General features: G+C 40.5%; 1 protein-coding gene across 2 annotated transcripts in view; it reads right to left on the minus strand.

Annotated features, from left to right (window-relative positions):
• PARM1 (prostate androgen-regulated mucin-like protein 1) overlaps window positions 1–25,346 on the minus strand; it is a 59,962-nt gene extending 34,616 nt beyond the window's left edge. The window contains exon 1 of one of the 2 annotated variants that reach the window (XM_058183279.1): window positions 25,067–25,346. In XM_058183279.1, the coding sequence (XP_058039262.1) occupies window positions 25,067–25,124 (58 nt within the window). In that variant the 5' untranslated portion in view covers window positions 25,125–25,346. The remainder of the gene's footprint in view (window positions 1–25,066) is intronic. The other variant, XM_058183280.1, reaches the window with a different exon arrangement.
• Window positions 25,347–25,470: the final 124 nt, after the last annotated feature.

Consider the following 25,470-nt stretch of genomic DNA (forward strand, 5'->3'; position numbering starts at 1 on the left):
ATCCTCAGCTTCCCAATTCTTCAGATGTGCTGGAACGTAATTCCCATAATTTCTCATTCTTGCTGGAATAAGGCTGCTGCAAACTTCAAACAGAATTAAATACAGTAGCCCCACATGGCTTAAATTATTACATGACTGAATAGATTAGTAACAGCAATTATGTTCTATGATCAGTGCATACAACTGGGCTGAAAGATTTATTCTAAAACTATAATACAGTTGTATACCCAGTGAATAAGATCTAATTACCCATAGATTTAATTAGTCATAGTTCCTATAAATAACCATTTTCTTTGTATGTTTGCCAAGACACATGACTTTCCATGCTTAAATAAATAAAAATTATATCAGATCCATGATGGATCTTTCTGTAGCATATTTACAATTTAAAATGAAGATCTTGCTTCTCTATTAATTTTGAGATAAAGTGTGTCAGTTGAGCAAGTTACACCAATGTATGCCTTATCCTGCTAATGTTAGACAAAGGAAATACAATGGTACTTTATCTATGTTGGTCTGAAATATTTCTCAAGTAATGTACATTAATAGGAAATAACAGAACAACATCAAGATTACGTATCGGGCTACTTATCAGACTACTGTACTTCCTTAATTCTAGCCATTTCTTATATTTAATACTATGCTTATGACAATGCCATCTATTCTAAACTATCTTCTCTACTGCTGTTTCAAAAGCTGGTCCTGCCACGTGGTCAAATATGGCAAATATGGCAGTTTACCTACTTATCTACCTATCTGCTGCCTCTTTAGCAACATAGTTTTTTAAAGTAACCCAGATCCACAAATTCTATGGCTGCCACTGCTGCCTCTTGTCTGGCTTTACTCATGCTGTCCTAATTTCTAGAACAGTCACAGCTTCAAAAGTATCCTCAGGGAATGGTCAATACGTAGCAAGTGTATAAATAACCAATCTACTCTTTTTCAAGAACTAGGGCTGCAACCAAAGATGCAATTTTGGCATTGCAACAACTAGAGAAGCAGAATTGGGAATGCCTAAGAGGGAATGCAATTCCAGATCCAGAATGTAAAAGTACCAATCTCCTGTTTTTATATTGATGCTTGTGGGTAAGAACTTGGCAGCCTGGGACTTAAACAAATTTAAAGCATTTAAAGTAGGCGATCTATCTGGGTCTGTGGAGTTATTTTTCACCTGACTTCTGAACCTGGTGGAATCGTCTTGATTCCAACCGTGTAAAGGAAAATAGGAATGGATATTTTCAGTAGCAATGCCCTAAGTTTGGAATTGTTTCCTCACAAAGGCTAGCCATACTCAGGCTTACTCTGTTCTGCTAGGCAAGATTTTTTCTATTCCTCTCACTTTTGAGATTGAACTATTCTTTCAACATGTTTTAGGAGGTGGTGCGCAAACTAAGAATTAAAATACTGTTAATACACAAACCATAATCACATCAGATAAAGGTGGGTGCTGGGTGCTCAAACAGAGCACTCCGTGTTAGAAGATTGTAAAAGTCAGTGAAACAGAAAATAAATCACTGTTCACTGAGTTTAGCATAATCTCTGGGTGAAAGAGATTATCAGAATTGTGGAAGAGTGGCAGGTCTGACAGGGGGTTTGCTCTTAAGAGCGAATTTTCCTGGATTTATGACCCCACCGAATTCCACTCCTTCCAACTTCAGCACGCCCCTGTTTTTATCAGGGAAAAGGAGAGGAATGTTGCTTCTGCTCTAGAGAACTTATTAAATTGATTGATATTCCAAGCAGACGGGAATTTCACAAGCGTTCGAACTTTGATGTAGAATCAGTACGGCAAGTACCGACTCCCTTTTTGAAATTTGAAACCTTTCTTTGTCTTTGATTAATTGACTTTTAAAATGGCGTCTAAAAGTGAAAGTAAAATTTTTTAGTACGATGAAGCAGCGTTACTTGTGGATTGTTACAAACGGAGTTTTTATACTGAAAGGAGGGAAGGAGAGTTATTAAGTTTGAATTCCTGATTCTTTTGAAGACAGAATGGCAGCTAAACCTTTAAAGCCTTCTGGAAGAAGGGATCTGAACCAAGTCTTGAGGAAATATTGAAAGAACAATTAAAACTTTCTGAAGATAGGCAAAAGAGATGATGGAGAATTTTAATGCAAAAATAAGAGAAGATATTCTTATGGCAGTTCAAGGACTGAGTAAAAAATTGAAGGATTGGAAGTGGAAATGCAACAGATCTCTCAGTCAAATAAGTATTTAGAAGATGAAATGAAAGGTGTTCAGAAAAAGTGGATCAAAATGAAGATCAGGTTGTGATATTACAATATAAACTTATGGAAGGAGCTCTTAGAATTGTGGTATGCGAGAAGAGCGTGAGAAGACTTAAGAAAAATTATATCAGAAGCATTGGCTGAATTTATTGAAGCGGACCCCAAGAGGTAGCTTACCAAATTGATAAAATATATAGAGTTAATTCTTGGATTGCAAGACAGAGAAAGCTTCCTCGGGACATTGTGGTTTATTTTGTGAAAAGGACTATGAGAAATCAAATTCTGCAAGTTTCATATCAGACAACTTTAAAAATTGGAGAACAGGAGTTGAAGGTGTTGAAAGAGATTCCTTCAAAGATGTTAAGAGACAGGAAGCAATTTGCTTTTTACACAAGAACTTAAAAAACATCAGATTCAATTCAGATGGGAGGTGCCAGTTGGACTGACACTATTCTATCAAGGAAGGAGATATAGAATTGACACGGTTTTAAAGGCAAAGGATTTTCTTTCTACAGTTTTGAAAGTCGAAATAGAAGTGATAGAAAACTTCAAGAGACTCAAGAAGGCGTGGTGACCCAAGAGCCTTTATTGCTGCCAGTATTAGAGGAACCACAAGAGCAAAGGGTGACAAGAGGAGCCCTTAAGCGTAAAGAAGAGCAACAGTCTCAAAGTAAAAGTCAGGATCCCATTATGGAAGCTGTGGGAGGAGCTAGACGGAAGATACCGGAGGAGGAGCTTCGTTGTCTGCTTCAAAGCTTCAGGAGGCCAGTAATGGCAAATAGAATCTTGTCATGGAATGTTAATGGCTTGAATTCAGCTCAGAAAAGAAGGAAAATATTTCACTACTTGAAACAATTAAAAATGATGTGATTTGTTTGCAAGAGACACATATAAAATTATCAGACCAAAAATATTTAGTTAATTCAAAATTGGGTAACCATTTTGTTGCATCAGCTTTGGAAAAGAAGCATGGAATTGTTGTATATATCAGGAAGGATATACCAGCTAAGCTAATTGAGGCAGATATTCAAGGAAGATTTATTGCTATTGAACTGGTGATAGATGCAAAAAAGACTTTGTTGATAGGTATTTGCACCTAATCAGCAACAAGAAAAGTTTTACAAAATGTTACATGAGAGGTTGACCCTCTGGGATTATAGTTCGTTTATTTTATTAGGAGACTGGAATGGAGTAATTGATACAAGAAGGGATAAGAGAACTTCCTCCAAGAAGATACCTATACATGCAAAATTACCAAAATCTTTTTTTGAAATGATGGAAGACTTTGAGTTTAGAGATATATGGAGGTTACGGAATCCAGATGAGAGAGATTTTACTTTTTTTCTGATAGGCATCAATCTTTTTCACGCATTGATTTTATTTTAATTTCTAATGACTTGCTTTCTAGGGTGAAGAAAAGCGAAGATATTTTCGAGGTGTTTAACTGACCATAGCCCAGTGTGGATGCAATTATTACAAGGGAAAAAGGTGGTAGAACATGGAGGTTGAATGAAAATCTGTTTAGATATGAGGATAATGTAACTTATTGTAAGAAACAGTTAAAAGAATTTTTGATTTTAATATGTACAAAGGGACACCTATAGGAACTGTGTGGGAAGCGAGCAAAGCGTTTATTAGAGGATATTGATTTTATTTGGACAACAGGCAAAGGAATAATAAACAAAGGCAGCGTAGATATTTGGAAGAAGAAATTCAAAGGAAGCAACAGTTATTAATTCAAAACCCACAAGATCATAAACTTAAAGAGGCTATAAAATATTACAGAGTCAATTTAATATGTTAATGGCAGACCAGGTGGCAACGAATATACAATATGCTAAACATAATACCTTTTGTAATGCAAATAAACCTGGGAGATGGTTGGCATATAATTTAAGGAAGAAACAGAAAGCACGTGTCATACAAAAATAGAATATAAAGGTAAAGACATATCAACAGGATAAAATTAAAAGGCATTCTCAGAATTTTATACTGCACTATATGCAAAAAGACAAAATATTGGATAGGGATATTTATGATTATTTGAAAGATTATAAGGTGAATATTCTAACATTAGAACAGAGGAGGAGCTGAACCGGCCGATAGCTACTGGAGAAATAGTGGAGGCAATTAAACAATTAAAATGGGAAAACCCTGGTACAGATGGTCTTACAGCAACTTATTATAAAAACACAGGATGAAATATTAGGCCCACTTAAAGAATTATTTAATCAGATACAATTAGGGTGGGAATACCCCGTCATGGAAAACATCTTTTATTTCACTGATACCGAAGAGGAGCAAGACTGCTCTAAACCTGGTAACTATAGGCCGATTTCACTTTTAAATAATGATTATAAGATTTTGTAAAAATAATAGCAAATAGATTAATGTTAGTTTTACAACAAAGAATTCATACTGATCAATCTGGTTTTATAAAAGGGAGGCAGATAAGGAATAATGTTAGACAGATTATTAATATATTGGAATATTTGGAAAAGAAGAATACTTCAGCGGCACTTATTTTTGGATGCAGAGAAAGCCTTTGATCGATTGCATTGGGATTTTTTATTTAAATTAATAGAGAAAATGCAATTTGGAGACTGTTTTATTAGAATAATTAAAGCGATTTATGGAGAGCAAACAGCACAGATTATAGTAAATGGTAGTTTGACAGAAGTTATTAAGATTGCGAAAGGAACAAGACAGGGATGTCCCTTATCACCATTATTGTTTGTTTTGACTCTGGAACCATTATTAGATAAAATACGAGAATTAATGGAAATAGAGGAATTAAGATTAGACAATATGAGTACAAAGTTAGAGCTTTTGCAGATGATGTAGTGGTTACGTTAATGAATCCTATAAATTCAAGTAGATTTTTGTTGGAAGTAATTGATAAATATGGAAAGGTATCAGGATTTAAAATAAATCAGAAAAAAACAAAAGTGATAATTAAAAATATGTCTATACAACAGAAACAAAAACTAGAGGAAATGACAGGATTTGAGGTAGTAAAAAAGGTTAAATATTTAGGGTCTATATTAGCTCATCGAACAAGAAACTTTATAAGAATAATTATGACTTGCTATGGCAAAAAGTTCAGAATGATATGAATGGCTGGAAGAAATTGCAGTTATCCCTATTGGGAAGGATTGCGGCTATTAAAATGAATGTGTTACCTAGATTTTTGTTTCTGTTCCAGATGATACCTATAATTAAAAAGGATAAAAATTTGGAAGATTGGCAGAGTGGGATTAATAAATTTATATGGCAGGGTAAAAAGGCGAGGGTTAAAATGAAAATAATACAGGATTCACGGGAAAGAGGTGGTTTAAGAATGCCTAATTTTAAACTATATTATGAAGCAGTAACCCTCTCAGTAATAAGTGACTGGTTTAACTTAACAGAGGAAAGAATTTTGAATATAGAAGGTTATGACTTGTTATATGGATGGCATGCGTACTTATTTTATGGAAAAAGTGGATAGGGCTTTTAAGAATCATGTGTTGAGAAGTGCTCTTTTGGTCTGGACCAAATATTCCTATAAATTAGATTATAAGATTCCTATATGGGCGAGCCCTAGACATGCAATAGAGAATATAAATATAGAACAGAAACAGGAAATGATTACATATAAAGAACTTTTGTATGCTGAAGGAGGTAGATTGCAATTAAAATCATTACAGGTATTAAATGAAGAAGGGAGGAATTATACTTGGTTTCAATATGGGCAAATAAGTGCTAGATGGAAAGAAGATCAAAAAATTGGTATAATGCAAAGGGAGGAAAATTTAATAAAGCAAATTAGAAATCAGACCCAGGAGCATATAAAGAGATTGTATAATGTGTTGCTTGAAATAGATTCGGAAAAGGATTTGGTAAAGGATTGTATGATAAAATGGGCACAGAATATTCAGGAACCAATAATGTTGGAAACATGGGAGAAAATTTGGGTTAGAAATGTTAAGTTTACACAAGCACAGAATTTAAGGGAAAATTTTTATAACATGTTTTATAGATGGCATTTAGATCCCAAAAAATTATCATGTATGTATCCTAATATCCAAGCGAAATGTTGGAGGTGTGATTGTGATGATGCTACATATTTTCATATTTGGTGGACTTGCAAGAAAATTAAGGTCTTTTGGATAAGAATTTGGTGGATTATTCAAAATGTACTGAAGAAGAAGATAAAGTTCCTGCCACAATTTTTCCTTTTGGGAATTATAATGGATTGTACAGGGATTGAGACTAAACTGATTTTGAACTTAATAACAGCAGCAAGACTGTTGATTGGACAATACTGGAAGAAAGAAGAGATACCTACAATAGAAGAATGGATATTGAAAGTTATTAATTTGGCTGAGATGGCTAAAATCTCAGCGTTTTAAAAGACAATACGCAGGAAAGATATTTAATTGAATGGAAAAATCGATTGATTATCTACAAAACAGATATCAGATTAAGAAATATCAGATTGCCTTTGAATAATTAGAAAGTTATTTTATGTAATGGGGAGGGGGTTGGGAGACGAAAAGCTTTGGATGTGGTTATTTGGATTGGACTTTACCTTGTGATTGACCCGGGAAGCCGGGGGTGGGGGAGGGAGGGGGATGTTTTGTTTTTTTTTTTTTTGGGAGGGAGGGGGAAAAAAGGGGGAAAATGTTTTTGTTTTTTTTAAAACTCTTTCAATAAAAAAAAAAAAGGTTCCTTAATGGATAAAACAGACATTCCATTAATAAACTAAAAATAACCACTTTTTAGAAAATATTTATCATAACCTAATTACCGGTCAGTGGTGGGATTCCATTTTTTCTACTACCAGTTCTGTGGGCGTGGCTTGGTGGGTGTGGCTTGGTGGGGCAGCACCTTGCTGTGAGTGGCGAGTTGGCCATGCCCACTCAGTCACATGACTCCCCCCAACAAGCCATACCCACCAAGCCACGCCCACAGTACCAGCAGAAAAGGCAGCTCCTGCAGTCTGCCCCTTTATGGTCCCGCCTCCCCTGTTGAAGTACTTTAACAGGACATTGCAGTATGGCTGCCTTCTGAGCAGCTCTGCTGTAACATCATCCCTCTGGCACAGCAGGCTGTTCTCCTGGCTGGGTTTGGCAATGGGGTACGGCTGCACACGTGCACTGGCAGCCAATGGAGTGTGCATGTGCGGCCAGCAAGAACAGGGCAGCAATGGTGGCAACGGGACTTCAGGCCTCTTTTTTGGCCTGTAGTTTTCAGCGCAAGAATCCTGCAGCTGCCTCCTCTTTTTTGGCGTGAGAAGCCTCTTTGCCAGCCAGAACCAAGCCGGCAGTGGTGGCTAGAGGCTTCTTGCACCAAAAAAGAGGTAGCCACTGCAGGCTTTTTGTGCCAAAAACTACGGAAAACTACAGGCCGAAAAAGAGGCCTGAAAAAGTCCCATCACCGCCATTGCTACCCTGTTCTTTGTGCCGGCCGCGCACGTGCACCCCATTTCCTGCCAGTTCATGGCCAGACCTGGCCAGGAGAAGGGCCTGTTGCACTTGAGGGACGGCGTTGCAGTGGAACTGTTTGGAAGCAGCCAAAATCTACCAGTGGCTGGAGGCTTGCTGGCTGAGCCTTGCCGGGGACCCCCACCAAGGTGTGGATGAAGGTGAGCAAGATGGAGGGCAAGCAGATGGCATGCGGGCAGAGGCCCTGGGGAAGGCCAGAGCCGGGAATGGCGTTTTTCATTCCCCAATCAGGCGAAGGTGAATGGTGAGTGGGTGGCATGCTTATCTTTGGTGAGCAGAGTGAGTGAGGTGCAGTGATTAGCAGGTGCAGTGATTAGCAGGGTGAAGGCAACATATATTGGGTAAGGTGGGGCGAGATGAGTGGGGGCAAGTGGCGACTGGGCAGGCGGGGCCAGCCAGAGGTAGTATTTGCCGGTTCGGTGAAGCAGTTAAAATTTCCACTACCTGTTCGCCCAAACAGATCTGAACTGGCTGGATACCATCTCTGTTACCGGTAATCTCTGGGTTAACAATGAATCCTATTCCTGAACTCTGTCTAACTTGAATTTGTATTTAAGATGAAAATCGTACTTAAAAACAGATTGCCTATTGCTAGAACTGGTGGACAGTATTAAAACGTATGCTTCAGAGGTTCCTGAAAGCACTGACAGCTTCAGCGCTTTGTCAGCTTGAAGGAGAACACTGCCCATCATTTTTAGTAATACTGTAGGCCCGTGATGGCGAACGTATGGCACGCCAGCCAGCTGATATTTGGGCCTTCTGGGCCCACCAGAAGTAGGGAAGCAGGCTGTTTCCTGCCTCTGGAGGGCCTGTGGTGGGTGAGGAAGGCCCGTTTTTCTTTCTCCCCTGGCTCCAGATCCTCTCTATGCATCTAAGGAAGGCGAAAACAGCCTTCCCCAGGTCCTCTGGAGGCCCAAAATGGTCCATTTCCTAACTTCCGGTTGGACAGTGATGTTTTTTGCTGTCCCCAACCTCCAGAAACTCCTAGAGAGCTCTGGAGGCAGGGGACATAAAAAAATGTCACTTCCTGTCCATTCGGAAGTTGCGCATGAACTTTCTCCCCCCCCCCCATCTTTGGTCAAAGAGGTTGTAGAAAAATTGCTTTTAAAAGGCTCCTCTGGCAATTCCAGCTGAGTTGCCTGATCAGAGGCTTTTAAAAGCATTTTTTACAATCTCTTCAGCCAAAGAGGTTGTAGAAAAAATGCTTTTAAAAGTAAAAAATAAATTGGCCACACCCACCCAGTCACATTAGCCCCCACCAAGCCACGCCCACAGAACCAATGGTAACAAATTTTACATTTCCCCCGTCCCTATGCCTATATAATACTTTGGCCCTTGGAGATTTAGCAAATTTTTTTAACCTTCTGCAAAGTCCAGCAATTTTTCAAAACTGATATCAGTTGATAAATCCCTATAAGAAACATTTTATGTACAGTTTGATGTACAGCTTTTAACATTATTTGAAAGTTTAAGCTGCATATTGTGAAAGTTTTGATCCCTCTGGTCTCTTCACATTACCTCTAGACAATAAAGAGAATAACAAAGCCCTTAAATTTAAAAGGTTATGAACCATTGCTTAAAAATGTATAATTTATAATGTAAAAGGATCTGCTAATGAGGAAAAACAATAGTTTTAACTAAAAAGGCACTGCAAACTTTTAAAACCAGCTATTTAATTTTAAGGCCTGTCATATATTGATATATTGACCATCAATTGTGTTGTAAATGTTGTACCTTGATGAACATATCTTTTCTTTTATGTACACTGAGAGCACCAAGACAAATTCTTTGTGTGTCCAATCACACTTGGCCAATAAAAATTCTATTCTATTGGGTTTGATACACTCCAAGTTTTATCAGCAGTGCTCTCTTAGCCAATGTTCAAAAGGGCACCATGAAAAACAAAAGATAAAACTTTCCTTTGTATATTTCCAAAATGGGAGGGATCAATTTAATACCTCTGTGACTGAAAAAGTAAAATGCCATTTTCGATACTTGCCAAAGATCATGTGACTTGGTTCACGCATCTAAGGGCTCTATTGCATAATGGACTTAAGTTGTTTGTCTCCCATCTCAAATGAGCTGGAAATGCAGCTGGCATAAGAAAGGCTCCAAAGTTTCAATCCACTCTCCAGCTTGACTCTTCTGGTTATATGTTCTGCCTAGATGGAAGTCACCATAGCTCTTGACAGGTGAATTCCCAGCTTTTCTGCCTCCCCTATTTGTGTCTGAAAAACAAGCCCAAACTGCTTTTCTTTCCTTGGTGGTTCTTACAGGAGTGGTTTCCATGGAGAAACCTTCTATCTCACTCCCTCTTTGTTAATTTCCCTTCAATTTTGGTTTGGGTTACCTACCAACAGAACCCTGAAAAACAACAACAGGATTACTTTGCTACCTGTCTCAAAAGAAAAACTGGCAAAACTCTTCATTTTTTAAATATACCATTTCACAGAAAAGCTGTCTAAATTTACTAGTCCATAGATAGCAGGGAAAAAAATCTAGTGATCTATTGTTCCTTTCTGACTACTTGTTACTTCCTTATATTGCATGACTTGTGATTAGCAAATTGGAGTGTTTTACTACATCACTTATCAAAGATCTAGAAGGAATTATGTAATAAGCTGAGACCTAACTCACAAAGCACAGCAGGCTTTAAGTTTTACATGGGATAATTCTTCTCCTCAGATAATGCATATCACTTGAAAACGGCTGTGACGACAGCATGTAAAGAGGGGGGAGTGTTTCATAAGCAACGTTCATAAGGCATGTTTTCTTTCAATGGTTGTATTTTTATGTTCCTTGAATGGACTTATTTGGGTCACTCTGCCTCTCTGAAGCCTAATCTTAAAAAAAAAAAAACCCATCCATTTTTGGCCCTTTGCTGCGTGGATTGTTAAAAACTCTAAATATTATTTAAAATGTATTTATCAACAAGATGTGCCCTGTCAGGTGTGATTCTGCCCATCCAGCCTGATGTGCTAGAAAACAGTATTGACCCCATTGAGGTACAAGATACAGATTATGCATTAGGCCTTTGTAGCATCTGTATTTTGAAATCCAACCAACCAAGTTAAATTTGATCTTGACTCTCCTTTCATTCCAAGTCTCTGAAGACTATTTTATTTTGAGAGTCCTTCAATTCCTGTTATGACTGTGGATAGCAACCATGTTAGTTTTTGATTGTTTTATTGTATTAAAATATTCTGAATTTTTTTAAGAGACACTTTGGTCTATTGGTGAAGGCATCAGGCTAGAAGCCAGTAGATTGCAAGTTTAACCCTGCCTTAGGCATGCAAACCGGTTAAGCCAGTCACTTTCTTTCTCAGCCCAGTTCACTTCACAGGGTTGTCGTTGTGGGGAAAATAGGAGGAAGAACAAATATTAGGTATGAATGTCACCTTGACTTATTTATAAAAATAGTAACATTTGATAAACAAATCTAAAAAAAAATGTTCGTTTTTGCTTTGCAAATACTTTCCCCCTTCATATCTATTTGTGTTTGTTGAAACTATAATCTGATAGCATGGGTCAAAATGCCTAGGCCTCTCCAAATTAACTACCAAAATAAATAATAAAGATCTCCTGGAATTCCCAATTAACACAGGAGAAGACATTTTTTTTCTTTGGACTTTGCTCATATGACCTGGGGAGGAAGGTATTAACACAACGCAAGCTAAAATAAGTAATTGCTGCATCACTTTCCATTGCCTGGTTGGGTGGGGCAGATCTGCTGAAAGAGAGATTTCATTACAGTGAGGACTGAAAGGCATAGGACAGAAACATACCCAAGACAGGAAATGTCTGTTGCTGGATAAGAAATGAAACTATACATGCCTAGAAGAGAAACAATAATCTACAGCACAAACTCTCCTATAAAATTAAATCTGAATGCCTTTTAGTCAGTCTAGCAAGAAACAATATTCTGGAATCACAATTACAGGGAGTGCCAAAACTTCCCCTCATTATCAATTCAATTCAATGTATCTCTGTATTCAGATACATTGATGACTGATAAATGCAGCATGTAGGAAACCAATAAAAGACATGGAATATTAATATAATTTGGAGTAACTGACCATAAACTGATGGTTAATAAATCAGTCCACACAGTTCTATTCAGTTTTCTAATATATTTAATAGTCACAACTATTTGCCTAGGAATTGAGGTTTATAAACCTATAATGATCACAATCAGGGACATCTTTGGGGACTGTAAAAAATTCAGGACGGTGGTTGCAATTATATGACTGTAGTCACATCGTCTTTTATGTGTAACATGAAGCCCTGATTTCTATGTTTACTTTTGCTACAGACTATTTTTGCAGAACTCCACTATTGCCAAGAAATTACATTGACAATCAATTTAAAAGTATAAGAAATTAATGCCAGAATCAAATCATTGAGGTTGATTCTATTTTTTTGTTTAACTATATTTTATTTGAGATTTTTTAAAATAGCCTTGAAAACTGAAATTCTAGAAAATGGGTCTGTAATCAGGGATTCGTTAACTATTTCTCCCTTTTCAGCTAAATGAGAAATGTAAATGGACTGATTACATGTGACCTGAGTTAGCTTCCTTAAATCATTTAGGAAAATTATTTTATCTACTTTTGTCCACTTTATTAAAAATCAAATCCAAGCCCCAAAGAAGTGACAGTTGTAATTTAGTACAGTAAGAAAGGAGCCAATATAGGTGATTCTTGACTTATAACCATTAACGGAGCCAGAAAATTTGATTACAAGTCAAGGTATCATGTGACCCGATTCAATGGCCATTTTTGCTTTTGCACTTTGTAGAGCAAATTACTGCAGATAGTTGTAAAGTGAATTACAAGGTCATTAAGCAAATCTATTCTTTTGAACGGAAAATTTTTGCTGGAAATTGGCAAAAATAATAATAATAATAACAAATCATGACCAAAGGATGCTGCAATCAGTTGTGAGTCAGTTGCAAAACACCTAAAATACAATAACATGACCACAGGATGGGGTTTGGCAGTTGTAAGTTTGAGGATGGGTCATAAGCTTTTAAGAAGTCCATCACAATTTTGCCCAATAGTTAAACAACTGTTGTAAGTGAAGGACTACTGTAAGGAATGAGTAAACTGATTGTCCACTACCATGGCCACTTACCCAAAGGACTGTTTCCTATGCCTTTTTTAAATGGGACACATTAAGAGATTTAAACAAGACTCACAAATTTCCTTAAGGAGGAACCTATTTCCTCCCTGATGAAACTTGATCATAAACATTTAGCAAATCTATTGGATGAACAACCCAGAGCAGATTACCAAATTAGCCAGCAATTTGCTGCATTTTATACTAAGTGCTGTATTTGAGCTGAAACAAGATTCAGTGCAAAAACCAAAGCATCACTTTATGAATCTTTTGAACCGGGAACAAATGAATTTAAGGCAATAGTTCCAATATTTCCATTTTTAAAGGCAGAATGGTTCTCTAGGAGTTTTTGTTTCCCTCCCAAGAGAAAATACTGTACAGAAACATTTATGTAAGACAATGTACAGTTTCAGAATCATTATACTTCCTATACAGAAGACAAATTATACAACTCTAAGATGCAAGGCTTTCCTCTGCTTCTGAGGGCTTTTCTAATAATGGCAATAAAATATAAAAGAAACTTAAGGATAAAATGTTGTTTAAACTTCTATGAAATCTGAAAAAGCAAACATCTATTAATTTTTGATTTGTTTGAAACCCCATCCCATATTTCCAATTGCTTCAAAATTACCGGAAATGTAACCTTCCTTTACCTAATATTTTGCAGATGCATTGGGGCATCAAATGATTCAGAATTATGGGAACTGCATTCATAATGAAAGCAGTGGTGGCGTATTGGTTAGAATGCAGTGCTGCAGGTTAACTCACTGCTCACTCCAGGGGTTCGATTCTTAACAGCTTAAGAGGTTGACCCAGCCTTTCATCTTTCTGAGATTGGTAAAATGGTGACCCAGATTGTTGGGGGCAATATGGTGACTCTGTAAACCACTCAGAGAGAGATGTAAAGCACTATAAGTCTAAGTGCTATTGCTATAATATCTCTTTAGTGTGCAGCCTGTCCTGTCTTATTATTTATTTAAATTATATTCCATCTTTTTTATAAACAACTCCTTATTTTCTTCTTATTTCTTATTTTCTTCACAGCAACCACCCTGTATTATAAACTCAGTACTATTATAATACTCAGAATTATTGTAACGTTTAATTGGCAGATGGACACACATACTTATCTCAATACAGATATAAACACTCTTTGGCAAGAAGCAATAAAACACAGGAGTTGCTAGATTAAACTCCTATGCCATTCCTATATTGAATCCAAATGCAAGATAAGAACTGAGTGACAAGAGCAGATTATCTGAGAAGTATAACTAGTTGTCCTTGTTAGCCTGTTACCTTATATAGCACACTGGAGAGAAAGGAATCAGCCTTAAGCAAACATGTATAATTCTGGGGGCCTGCAAGAACTGTTACCCTCTTTTCACCAAATATGCCTTGTCTCAAACCTTCATGAAAGTCTTGTGTACCGAGGCTGCTTTATATACAAAACAGCAATATTGTCATAACACAGGAAAGGACTAATTACCCCAAATTATGGCAACAAGCAAAAAAGCTTTTCTGTTCCCAGGCAACCACAGCATCTTTATAAATTTTAGCATAAATATTGGAAGGATATTGTCATGGTGGGAAAAATTGCTAAACTTGTCACTTGGAGATGTACAAGCTGATTAAATATCTGTCCTAAAAATTTCAATAAACATCATTAATGAAGCCCAATCACAGACTGCTTTGGTTAGTTCACTGTTCATAAATCAATACATTATTCCTCTGCTTCTGTCCATTTGAAGTTTATTTTTCAGTTAGTTCTCTCTTGCCTAGCTTTTCTTTGTTTAATAAAAAACCATATTTGGTATAAAGTTTTCACAGTTATATTTTCTAATCTTATTTTAACGCTAAGGTATTGAAAAGGTCTCTGTTTGTTTTGGAAGCAGCAAGGATGAAAAAAGGGAATGGATGCTTAACCTTGGTGTCCTTTCCTTTCCCCAGTGGTGGGTTGCTACTGGTTCGCACTGGATCAGGGGAACCGGTAGCGGCAGTGGGAGGCTCCGCCCACCTGCCTGGATGCTACTGCGCATGCGCAGAAGTGTCGTGTGCGAGCATCCATGAGCAAACTGGTAGCGGCGGGTTTTGAAACCCACCCCTGCCTTTCTCCTAATCCTGGACTGAGTCTGAAGCACAGAAAAAGCCAACATCCCATTTTGAATCCATCTGTAAAAGCCAGCTAAGCAAACAGATGGAAAGGCAGCAGGGCAGGATACATGTGCAACAGTTTCTTGCCAACTGTCATCTGAGGCAACAACCACCTTAATGGCAAAATGGTTCCTCTCTCCATCTTTCCCTTACAGGGTGGAATACAAAAAAAATATCCTAGGTAATAAACAACATTGGCATAATACAGCAAAACAAAACAAAACCCAACAATAACCCAAAACTCCCCTCTATACTAACTAATCTCACAATTAGGACAATTGAAACCAGGAAAATAATAAGAGAGGAAACATTTTAAAAATAATTTCCTTGAAATTATCAGTTCCTTGAACTGATGCTCTAATAAAAATCTGCAAGCATCCTAACAATTTTATTAAAATAAACTGAACATCTGATAGTGAATGAAGTTATAGAATAGGTCAGGGGTGTCAAAGTCACATCGTCACAGCAGCGTCACGTGATGTATTGGGACTTTGCCCCCCTTCACTTAACTGGGCATGAACGTCGTCAGCACGTCATGTATCCAGCCCACGGTCCACAAATTTGACAGCCCTGGAATAGGTCAGCTGATTAAAAGGTTAGAGAATTATAGGCATGCCATGCTTAGTACATGCTACACAGACATTAAGTAACATCAATTCTTGGCCTCAAAATAACTTACAATTCATTTAGTACTGAGATAAACATTTTGATTCACTGCTATAATATTAGCAATTTTCCAATATTTACTGGATATTTTAAATAAGGTACATTGACAATCCATGAATTCTTGAGGGGAAAGGAAACACTTTCACAGTATTAGGTACTTTAATCCATTATGGTGACACTAAAAGCAATCATTTTGTATATTGACTGTTAATTGTATGAAATATCCAATAAAAGATGATTCTTCTGGCATTGCTCAAGCATCTGAGGAAATTTCTGTTTCCACGTCAAAGTCACATCAATTATGGGGGTTACATTCTGGGTAATTTCCGTACACAGGTTATATAAACCTCATTTTACAACTCCTTGTTTAGCAATTGTTGGCTTTACAATGACGATTAAAAGTAAATTTACAGCCAATAGTCACATTTACAACTTTAATAGGTCTATAAAAGTGAAGGAAAGCTGAAATAAGATCATAAGCATAGCTGCAGTTTTACTTAGTGATTGCTTTGCTTAACAACCAAATTACCTTTCCCAATTGGAATCTCCAAATGAGGACCTTATGTACTTCCTTCATGCTTCTTGTCGTTCTCTTTCTCACTTCATTACTGTTTATTAACAGTATGAGAGAGCAAAAGTAACTGAACACTTTGGAATTCTTAGTTATTTGACATTTTTAAAAAAACAACACTACTTTTCTAATCTTTCAGCACTTGCTGAAATCAAAGTTACTGAACAAGCTTTCTTTTAAGCCAGGACAACTCCTTTGCTTGTTCATGATAAACAAAACTCAAATTATGCAAATTCACTAAAAAGCAAGGTAGGCCACATTGTTCAAGCACAATCAAGTGATGAAGACTGATGGTTGCCTATTTCTAGAGACTCATTTCCCTAGTAATTCTTCAACCCAATTAAAAAAACCTTAAGCAATTACATAGGTGATTAATGGTCACCCAAAATAACGCTGTGCCATCATAGATGTGAACTCTCCATGCATACTTGCTAGCTATTGGATGGGGAGACCTTTTCTACCTCTGTTATGTACAATTGCATGCATGTCAACCTGAGTAGTTGCTCATTATCCACTGAAACAGCTTTCTCTAGTTATCTTGCTCTTCAACTCTCCAAACTGTAGGAATATATGTGGAATGTGGCAAGTAGAAGAAAGGTGTGTTTCATATGCAGGTAGTTGTCTACTTAGAACCATTCATTTAACAACTGTTTGAAGTTATTATGGTGATGAAAAAAGTGACTTACAACCAATCCTTGCCCTTAAGACCATCAGAGTGTCTTAAAATCCACTGCAGTTCCCTATAGTCATACAATCAAAATTCAAGCACTTTGCAACCAGCATGTATTTTGGACGGGTTACAGTGCCTGGGGGAGGGGCCTGTGATTGTTATTTGTGACCTTCTGGAGGGGCTTCTGACAAACAAGTCAACAGGGAAGCCAGATTCACTTAACAACCATGTGATTTGCTTAGCAACCCTAGCAAAAAAAAAAAAGCTGTAAAATTAGTTCTGATTCCATTAATGATCATTTCCTTAGCAACAGAAATTCTGGTCCCAGTTGAGAACTAGCTGTATATGTACATCACAGAGTGTATTTATTGGAGAAAATGCTAATGGAAATATAAATAACAGAACTGCTGTACCACAGTAAAATGGACTCATCAGTACATTTTCACAAACATATTCAGAAGTTTATACAATATTTTTTACAACTACAATGTTGGACTATACATATGATTATTACTAAAATGCATTGTTTTATTATGATATAAAACTTCTAAATTGCTGCAAACTAATATGGATTTATAAAGAATAGATTAAAATATATGCCTCCAGTAATACACCTATTAGACAAAGCCAAATATATTAGACAGAGCCAATTCTCAGCAACAATTTAACTTAAATGGAGACCAAATAGAATCCTTGTACTTATTCTTCAAGCCATCATCATCTAGATCTCCTGCTCTTTACTTCTTTCTCATTATGAAAGTAGTTTGGAATGGTTTAAGTTTTGGTTTCTCCAACTTTATCTCTTCCACCTTTTGATTTCTGTTTTGTTTCTTTGAAGAGCTTTGCCCTAGATGCTCTGCCCTCTTCTTCCCTCCCATCACACGCTCTCTTTTTAAGAGAACTTGAAGTAGAATATTCTTTTGACATTATCTTTCAGTTCTAGCATTTCTATTAAGAAAGCATATTCTATTTGCTTGGTAAATAGAATATGCTTTCTTACTTTGTAGGCTTTAAAATGAAAAGAGGGGGAAGTACTTTCTATTTTTTTTACACAACAAATCAACTGAAAAGATCTTCAGTTGACTCATACTGGCTAGCAGCTTCAAAAAAATCATTTATGTTCACTTGCCAGAGAATGCATGAGAATTTTTGAGGCCATCAAGGTTACAGTACTGTTTTAATGTAAAAAATCCAGAAATACTAGTTGTCCAACAGATGGCTGTTTTATCGAGAAGGGCGGGGGGGCGGGGCGGGCAGAGAGATCCCTCTCCAGTAGTAATTGGCGGCACAGCTAAACAGTTGCTACCGCTATAGTGACCCCCCCCCCAACGCTCTAACAACCTTGCCTTCTTTGCCCAAACCTGCGCAAGAGGCTTCGGATATTGGCAAAATATCTGCCATCCAGGCTCATCTTTCTACCTCCTCTCTCCTCAGAGTTGATCATGCCCACTCAGTTCCACCTTATAGGCTTTGATCTAGCGGCTGATCATCTTTATGTTAAGTTCGGGAAGTAACGAGGCTGGAGACCAGGGTAGTGACAACAGCTCTTTAATATATGGTGAACCCAGCAACAGGCTGGGGGAAAAACCTCTCCTTTTATACAGTTCTGCTGGAGGCTTCGTCCAATCAGCAACGTGCTGATTTCCCGCTCAAATATTTAAAGGCACAACTGTTAATACATAACACTCCTCCCCTCCCAGAAAACACTTGGTCTTATTTACATATTTATTTACATGTTATTTTTCGACGTAGTCACGCAAATAACCTGGGCGTCTCCTAGTTCTTTCTGACCTGCGCGGTTCAGTTCTGGGTGGTGTTTGAGCTGGTCGGAGGGGCTGTTTTCCTCCCAGCTCTTTCTCTGGGCCATCGGGCTCTGGATTATTGGCCGACTTTTTCTTGGCCATCCGCCTTGGATTAATTTTGGAATTTTCCTTGCTGTTTTCCTCGGGACCTGATGGCGTCGCTGGAACTCTGGGACCTCAGCTAAGTCTTGCGCCTCCCGGTCATTGTCAGCTGTGGATTCAAAGTGGTATTGGTCATTACCTGTCTCTGTTGGTTTGGTTTGGTCAGTTATTCGCTTCTTAACTGATCTATGTGGCGCCGCCACATTCGGTTGTCTGGTAGCTCTACCACATACGATTTTGGCCCTGTTACTTTTGTTACTTGTCCTGCGAGCCAACTAGGGCCGTCCCCATAGTTTCGGCCCACACCCGGTCGCCTATGCTCATTTCCCTAGTAATTCTTCAACCCAATTAAAAAAACCTTAAGCAATTACATAGGTGATTAATGGTCACCCAAAATAACGCTGTGCCATCATAGATGTGAACTCTCCATGCATACTTGCTAGCTATTGGATGGGGAGACCTTTTCTACCTCTGTTATGTACAATTGCATGCATGTCAACCTGAGTAGTTGCTCATTATCCACTGAAACAGCTTTCTCTAGTTATCTTGCTCTTCAACTCTCCAAACTGTAGGAATATATGTGGAATGTGGCAAGTAGAAGAAAGGTGTGTTTCATATGCAGGTAGTTGTCTACTTAGAACCATTCATTTAACAACTGTTTGAAGTTATTATGGTGATGAAAAAAGTGACTTACAACCAATCCTTGCCCTTAAGACCATCAGAGTGTCTTAAAATCCACTGCAGTTCCCTATAGTCATACAATCAAAATTCAAGCACTTGGCAACCAGCATGTATTTTGGACGGGTTACAGTGCCTGGGGGAGGGGCCTGTGATTGTTATTTGTGACCTTCTGGAGGGGCTTCTGACAAACAAGTCAACAGGGAAGCCAGATTCACTTAACAACCATGTGATTTGCTTAGCAACCCTAGCAAAAAAAAAAAGCTGTAAAATTAGTTCTGATTCCATTAATGATCATTTCCTTAGCAACAGAAATTCTGGTCCCAGTTGAGAACTAGCTGTATATGTACATCAGAGTGTATTTATTGGAGAAAATGCTAATGGAAATATAAATAACAGAACTGCTGTACCACAGTAAAATGGACTCATCAGTACATTTTCACAAACATATTCAGAAGTTTATACAATATTTTTTACAACTACAATGTTGGACTATACATATGATTATTACTAAAATGCATTGTTTTATTATGATATAAAACTTCTAAATTGCTGCAAACTAATATGGATTTATAAAGAATAGATTAAAATATATGCCTCCAGTAATACACCTATTAGACAAAGCCAAATATATTAGACAGAGCCAATTCTCAGCAACAATTTAACTTAAAGGCACAACTGTTAATACATAACACTCCTCCCTCCCAGAAAACACTTGGTCTTATTTACATATTTATTTACATGTTATTTTTCGACGTAGTCACGCAAATAACCCATGCCTCCTAGTTCTTTCTGACCTGCGCGGTTCAGTTCTGGTGGTGTTTGAGCTGGTCGGAGGGGCTGTTTTCCTCCCAGCTCTTCTCTGGGCCATCGGGCTCTGGATTATTGGCCGACTTTTTCTTGGCCATCCGGCCTTGGATTAATTTTGAATTTTCCTGCTGTTTCCCTCGGGGACCTGATGGCGTCGCTGGAACTCTGGGACCTCAGCTAAGTCTTGCGCCTCCCGGTCATTGTCAGCTGTGGATTCAAAGTGGTATTGGTCATTACCTGTCTCTGTTGGTTTGGTTTGGTCAGTTATTCGTTTCCTTAACTGATCTATGTGGCGCCGCCACATTCGGTTGTCTGGTAGCTCTACCACATACGATTTTGGCCCTGTTACTTTTGTTACTTGTCCTGCGACCAACTAGGGCCGTCCCCATAGTTTCGGGCCCACACCCGGTCGCCTATGCTCATTTCCTTGTTTTTCTAGCTCCCCTTGTAACCCTCGGTGTGTAATGGGGTTCAAACGGTCAAGTGGGCACCGGAGTTTTCGTCCCATTAGCAATTCGGCTGGGCTTTTCCCAGTGGCTGTGCTTGGGGTTCTGTGCTGGACGGCTAGGAAAGTCTATTTTGTTTGCCAGTCACCTGGCTTGAGCCTGACACGCCTCCTTAGCGCCCGGACGGAACGCCTGCAAGGCCATTCGACGCAGGGTGGAAAGGTGCAGAGAGGGCATGTCGGATGCCTTCCTCTGCCAGGTACTCTTCAAACTGGGCTGCCGTGAATTGGGGCTCATTGTCGGACACCAGAGTGTCCGCAACCCGTGAGTTGCGAATAGGTGGCGCAGGGTTGCGATTACTGCTCGGCTGTGGTGGACTTCATAGTATGATCTCTAACCATTTGGAAAATGCGTCCACCACCACTAGGAACGTTTGGCCGTGAAAGGGCCAGCAAAGTCAATGTGGATTCTTGACCAAGGCCCTTGGGGCTTTTCCCATTCTCTGACTGGGGCTGTTGGGGTAGCGGTCTGGACTCTTGGCAAGCTTGGCATTTCCCTACCCTCTCAGCAATCTCTGCGCCCATGAGTGGCCACCATACATAGCTTCTAGCTAACCCTTCATCCTTACGATGCCTGGGTGACCTCGTGAGGAGGTCCAATACCTTGCCCCTTAACTTAACAGGAATTATTACACGATCACCCCATAACAGGCACCCCTTGAGCCGAGAGCTCATCACGCTTTTAACAAATTCTTGAACTGCTCACCGCAGCGGGCCACCCTCTCTGTACCCAACCGAGTACAGTCCTTAACACAATGTCCCGTATGATGCCCGAGCCACTTCCTTTGATGTGACTGGGCCAGAGTCCAACGAGTCAATAAGGAGGATGGGTGTCCCGGAGTGGGGTCTTCGGTCGCCCTGGCAGTGGGCATCGGCTCAAAGCGCCTGCATGCCCCACTTCTTTCCCGGTCGATGCTGCAGCTTGTATGAGTAAGCGGCTAAAATATAGTCCATCGAGTCAAACGTGGCGACAGTGCCACAGGTGTTGGCGGTCGCCAGCCAGTAATCCCAATAACGGTCTGTGGTCAGTCACGATTTCAAAATTCCGCCCAAAGACATACTCATGGAATTTTTGACCCTGATACAATGGCTAATGCTTCTTTGTCTAATTGGCTGTAGTTCCTCTGGGGAGGACATCGCTCTAGAGTAGAACGCTATAGGGCTTCTGTGCCGTTTGAAGTCTATGGCTGAGTACAGCCCCACCCCATAAGGGACGATCGCAAACCAGCACTAGGGTAGTGAGTCGTGATATTGGATGAGCAGGCTATCACTTGAGAGCAGGTTCTTTACTGCTTCAAAAGCCCTATTTTCTGACTTTCCCAAGACCAAACAGTATTTTTCCTAAGAGCCTATGCAGCGGTTCCAAGAACGGTTGCTTTGTTCTTTAAAAGACCGCGTAAAAATTAACCAATCCCAGGAATGCCTGCAGCTCTGCTTTGTTTTTGGGCGCTGGAGCCTTCCTAATTGCCTTAACCTTGCTCTCAGTAGGGTGAATTCTTCTTGTCTATCCGTAGCCCAAGAAATCGACGATTCGACCCTATCTGACATTTATTTGTCTTGACTTTTAATCCGCTGTCCGGAAAATGCTCAAGACCTTTCTTAACCGCCTCCCCAATTCCTCCATGTTTTCCCTGAAATTAGGACATCATCAAGTAGGGAACTACCCTGGGAGCCCTTGCAGTAGTCGCTCCATCAGGTTTTGAACAGCCCTGGTGCCACACTAACCCCAAATTGCAATCGGTGCACTTGAATGCCCCCTGCGCCACAATCGCTTGGGCTTCGCCAGCGGGCGCCTACTGGCAGTTGTTGGTAGGCTTGGGCCAAGTCTAACTTTGCAAAGACTTGCCTTGCCCCAAAGAGTGCAATAAATGTTGCACCACGGAACCGGTAAGCGCTTTTCTGTAAGGCTTTGTTAAGCGCCGCCTTGTAGTCAGCGCAAATTCTAATTGACCCGTCCGATTTGATGGGGTGACGATTACGCCTCCCACTTTGCGTGATCGACTGGCACCAAAACCCCTGATTTATGAGCTTGTCCAGCTCCTTATCAATTTTTGGTTTTAGGGCAAAAGGGACCTCCTCGCCTTAAGCCTAATGGGGCTACCTGGGGTCTAAGTTGAAGGAAATAGGGGTCCCTTGTACTTGCCCAGGCAGTCCTTGAAGACATCTTCGAACTCGTTAAAGAGAATGTCTTTCAAATTGCAGTCACTTCTGTAGATGCCAGTCACCCCATGCCCAGGGCACGAAACCAGTCTAGTCCCAACAGACTGGGCAGAGTTCCTTCGACGATCGTGATGGGCAGGGTCTTTTGTGTGGCCGATCGACTCGGACGGAGGTGGTCCTCGAACAGGGATGCGATTCCCTGGTAGTCGTGCACTCGTAGCCGCTGTGCTTGCAGATGGCGCCGCGACGGACGGCAGCGACTTCGCCAGGGTGTCCCAGGACATGATGGTGATCGCTGATCCCGTGTCTACTTCAAGCCTGCACCGTACTCCCTCGATCTTGGGCTTTGTGAAAATCTTCTTTCCACTTTGGTTGAGGCGCGCCTATAATGACAGTCGTTGGTTAGACTGCGCTTTCTTGTTTGAACCAATCGCGGGCCGCCTTTCCGGTTCCGCTTTGATTGGCCGATTTGAATTTTCGGCGGAAGGTTGGGCCGCCTGCAAACCTGAGCTAAGTGTCCTTTCTTCCCACACCGCCGCATGTGCCTTTAAACCTGCAGCGTTGGCGCTGATGCTGCCCTCCGCAGCTTCCGCACTCGCCACGGTCCTCAGTGTCGCTTCTCGGTCCGGCAGACCCTTCCTCATCCTCGCCTCACCTTCGGATTCGGACTGAATCTCCTCCTGGTGTACTGGCGTTGGCTTTGCGCCTTTGGATTGAAGAGGCTTTGCAGAGTCTCTGCTGCTTTAGTAGACATTTCGTGTGCTCTGGCCTCGCCCAGAGCGGTGGCTAGTGTCAGGTTGCTCCTGGCTAGCAGTCGCCGCCAGGGCGGATGTCCTTGACCTCGGATGAGTTGCTCGAGTAGCACTTCGCCTAAGTCTCGGTATCCGCAGTCCTTGGACGCTCTTCTTAAAGCGGCCATGTAGTCACCGATGGACTCGCCTCCATCTGTCTACGTTCTCAATTCAAACCGCTGCACGTATTTTGGACGGCGCCGGTGCGAAATGGTTCTTCAGCAAAGTCTGCAGAGTCGGCCACGATACCGATTGTATCGGCGTTGGCTCTGCCAGGGCTTCCGCAATCTCGATTACCTCCGCCCGCAATGGCTTAGGAAGTAAGCCCGTTTGCGGTTATCAGGGATCCCCTGTAGTTCGTTGGCTTCTAGAAAGCTTTCGAAACGGGTCATATATGTTCCCCATTTCTCCTTGCCCGGGTTGTACGGTGCGGGTGGCGTGTTTGCCATTTCCGCGTTTCTGCCCTGAGTTTGCTGGGTTCGGAACTAGCGTGCTTCAGCTCGGTTCTGGTTCTCCTTAGCCTCGACATCCCACCTTCGTCGCCAATGTTAAGTTCGGGAAGTAACGAGGCTGGAGACCAGGGTAGTGACAACAGCTCTTTAATATATGGTGAACCCAGCAACAGGCTGGGGGAAAAACCTCTCCTTTTATACAGTTCTGCTGGAGGCTTCGTCCAATCAGCAACGTGCTGATTTCCCGCTCAAATATTTAAAGGCACAACTGTTAATACATAACACTTTACACTTTTTTTTAATTTCATTTTGTCACAACAGTATTTCCTTTTGTCACAACACACACTTTCTTCTGAACTCTTTTTACTTATTTGTACAATCTTCTCACTGCGATGCACCCACTCCGTGCGGTAGGAGTCTCCAGAGGAGCTACTATTTCAAATGACTTAGCGAATAAGGTCGTCTTAATTCAAACCAAGTATTAGCTTTTCTTTTTTTCTCCTGCATCGAACTGCTGACTCACGTCCAGCTTTTGATCAACTCTATTTATATCCCGACCTGGCCAGAATTGGTGCCTCTGATCTTACTAATAGGTTGTAACGTAACACTGACACGCTAGCTGCGTTTACATGACGGTCTGAACCATAAATTAAGCATAGCTGTTATACACTAACTAATCCAACCGGTTAGTTTATGGCTCGTCGCCGGGTTCTGAAAATGCAGAAAACTGGCTGTAGCAAAACCCGAATAAGTTAAGCATAAGCGAATAGTGCGAATACAGGCCACTTGCTATTGGTTAAATACAAGGCTCTGCGCGCGAGCAGCTTCGCTGGTAAACTTTCTTTAACAAAACTGCACTTCCCGCTTCCTTACCGGCCGCTATGACAATCAGGCAAAGCAGGGAGGGTGCCCTGCCACCTTCAGGAGACATGGTCGTGCCAATCCACCGGCTGGAGCTGAAGTCCTGGAACGGCAAGGCGGCCTTGCTGGCTTCCGAGTCGTTTGGTTTTGAGAGAGGCGGGCAAAAATGCTACCACCCGAATTGTGAGCACTTCCTCTGATCACTTCAAGAAGAGCGTTTTTTCTTTCGTCCAGGACTGCGGCAATGAAACGCCTCCCTCGCTAGGTCTCCGTCCACCGCCCACTGCCAACTTAACGCCCTTCGCAGCTGGCGGCCCCGCCGTCCGCGCTCTGTTCCAGGGCGGCCCCTGCTGGACGGTGCGGAACAGATTTAGCAAGTGCCCGCAGGTCGAACCAGGCATTGGCCGCCCTTAGTC

This window comes from Ahaetulla prasina, chromosome 4, assembly GCF_028640845.1.
Source record: "Ahaetulla prasina isolate Xishuangbanna chromosome 4, ASM2864084v1, whole genome shotgun sequence".
NCBI classification, from domain to species: Eukaryota; Metazoa; Chordata; class Lepidosauria; order Squamata; family Colubridae; genus Ahaetulla; species Ahaetulla prasina.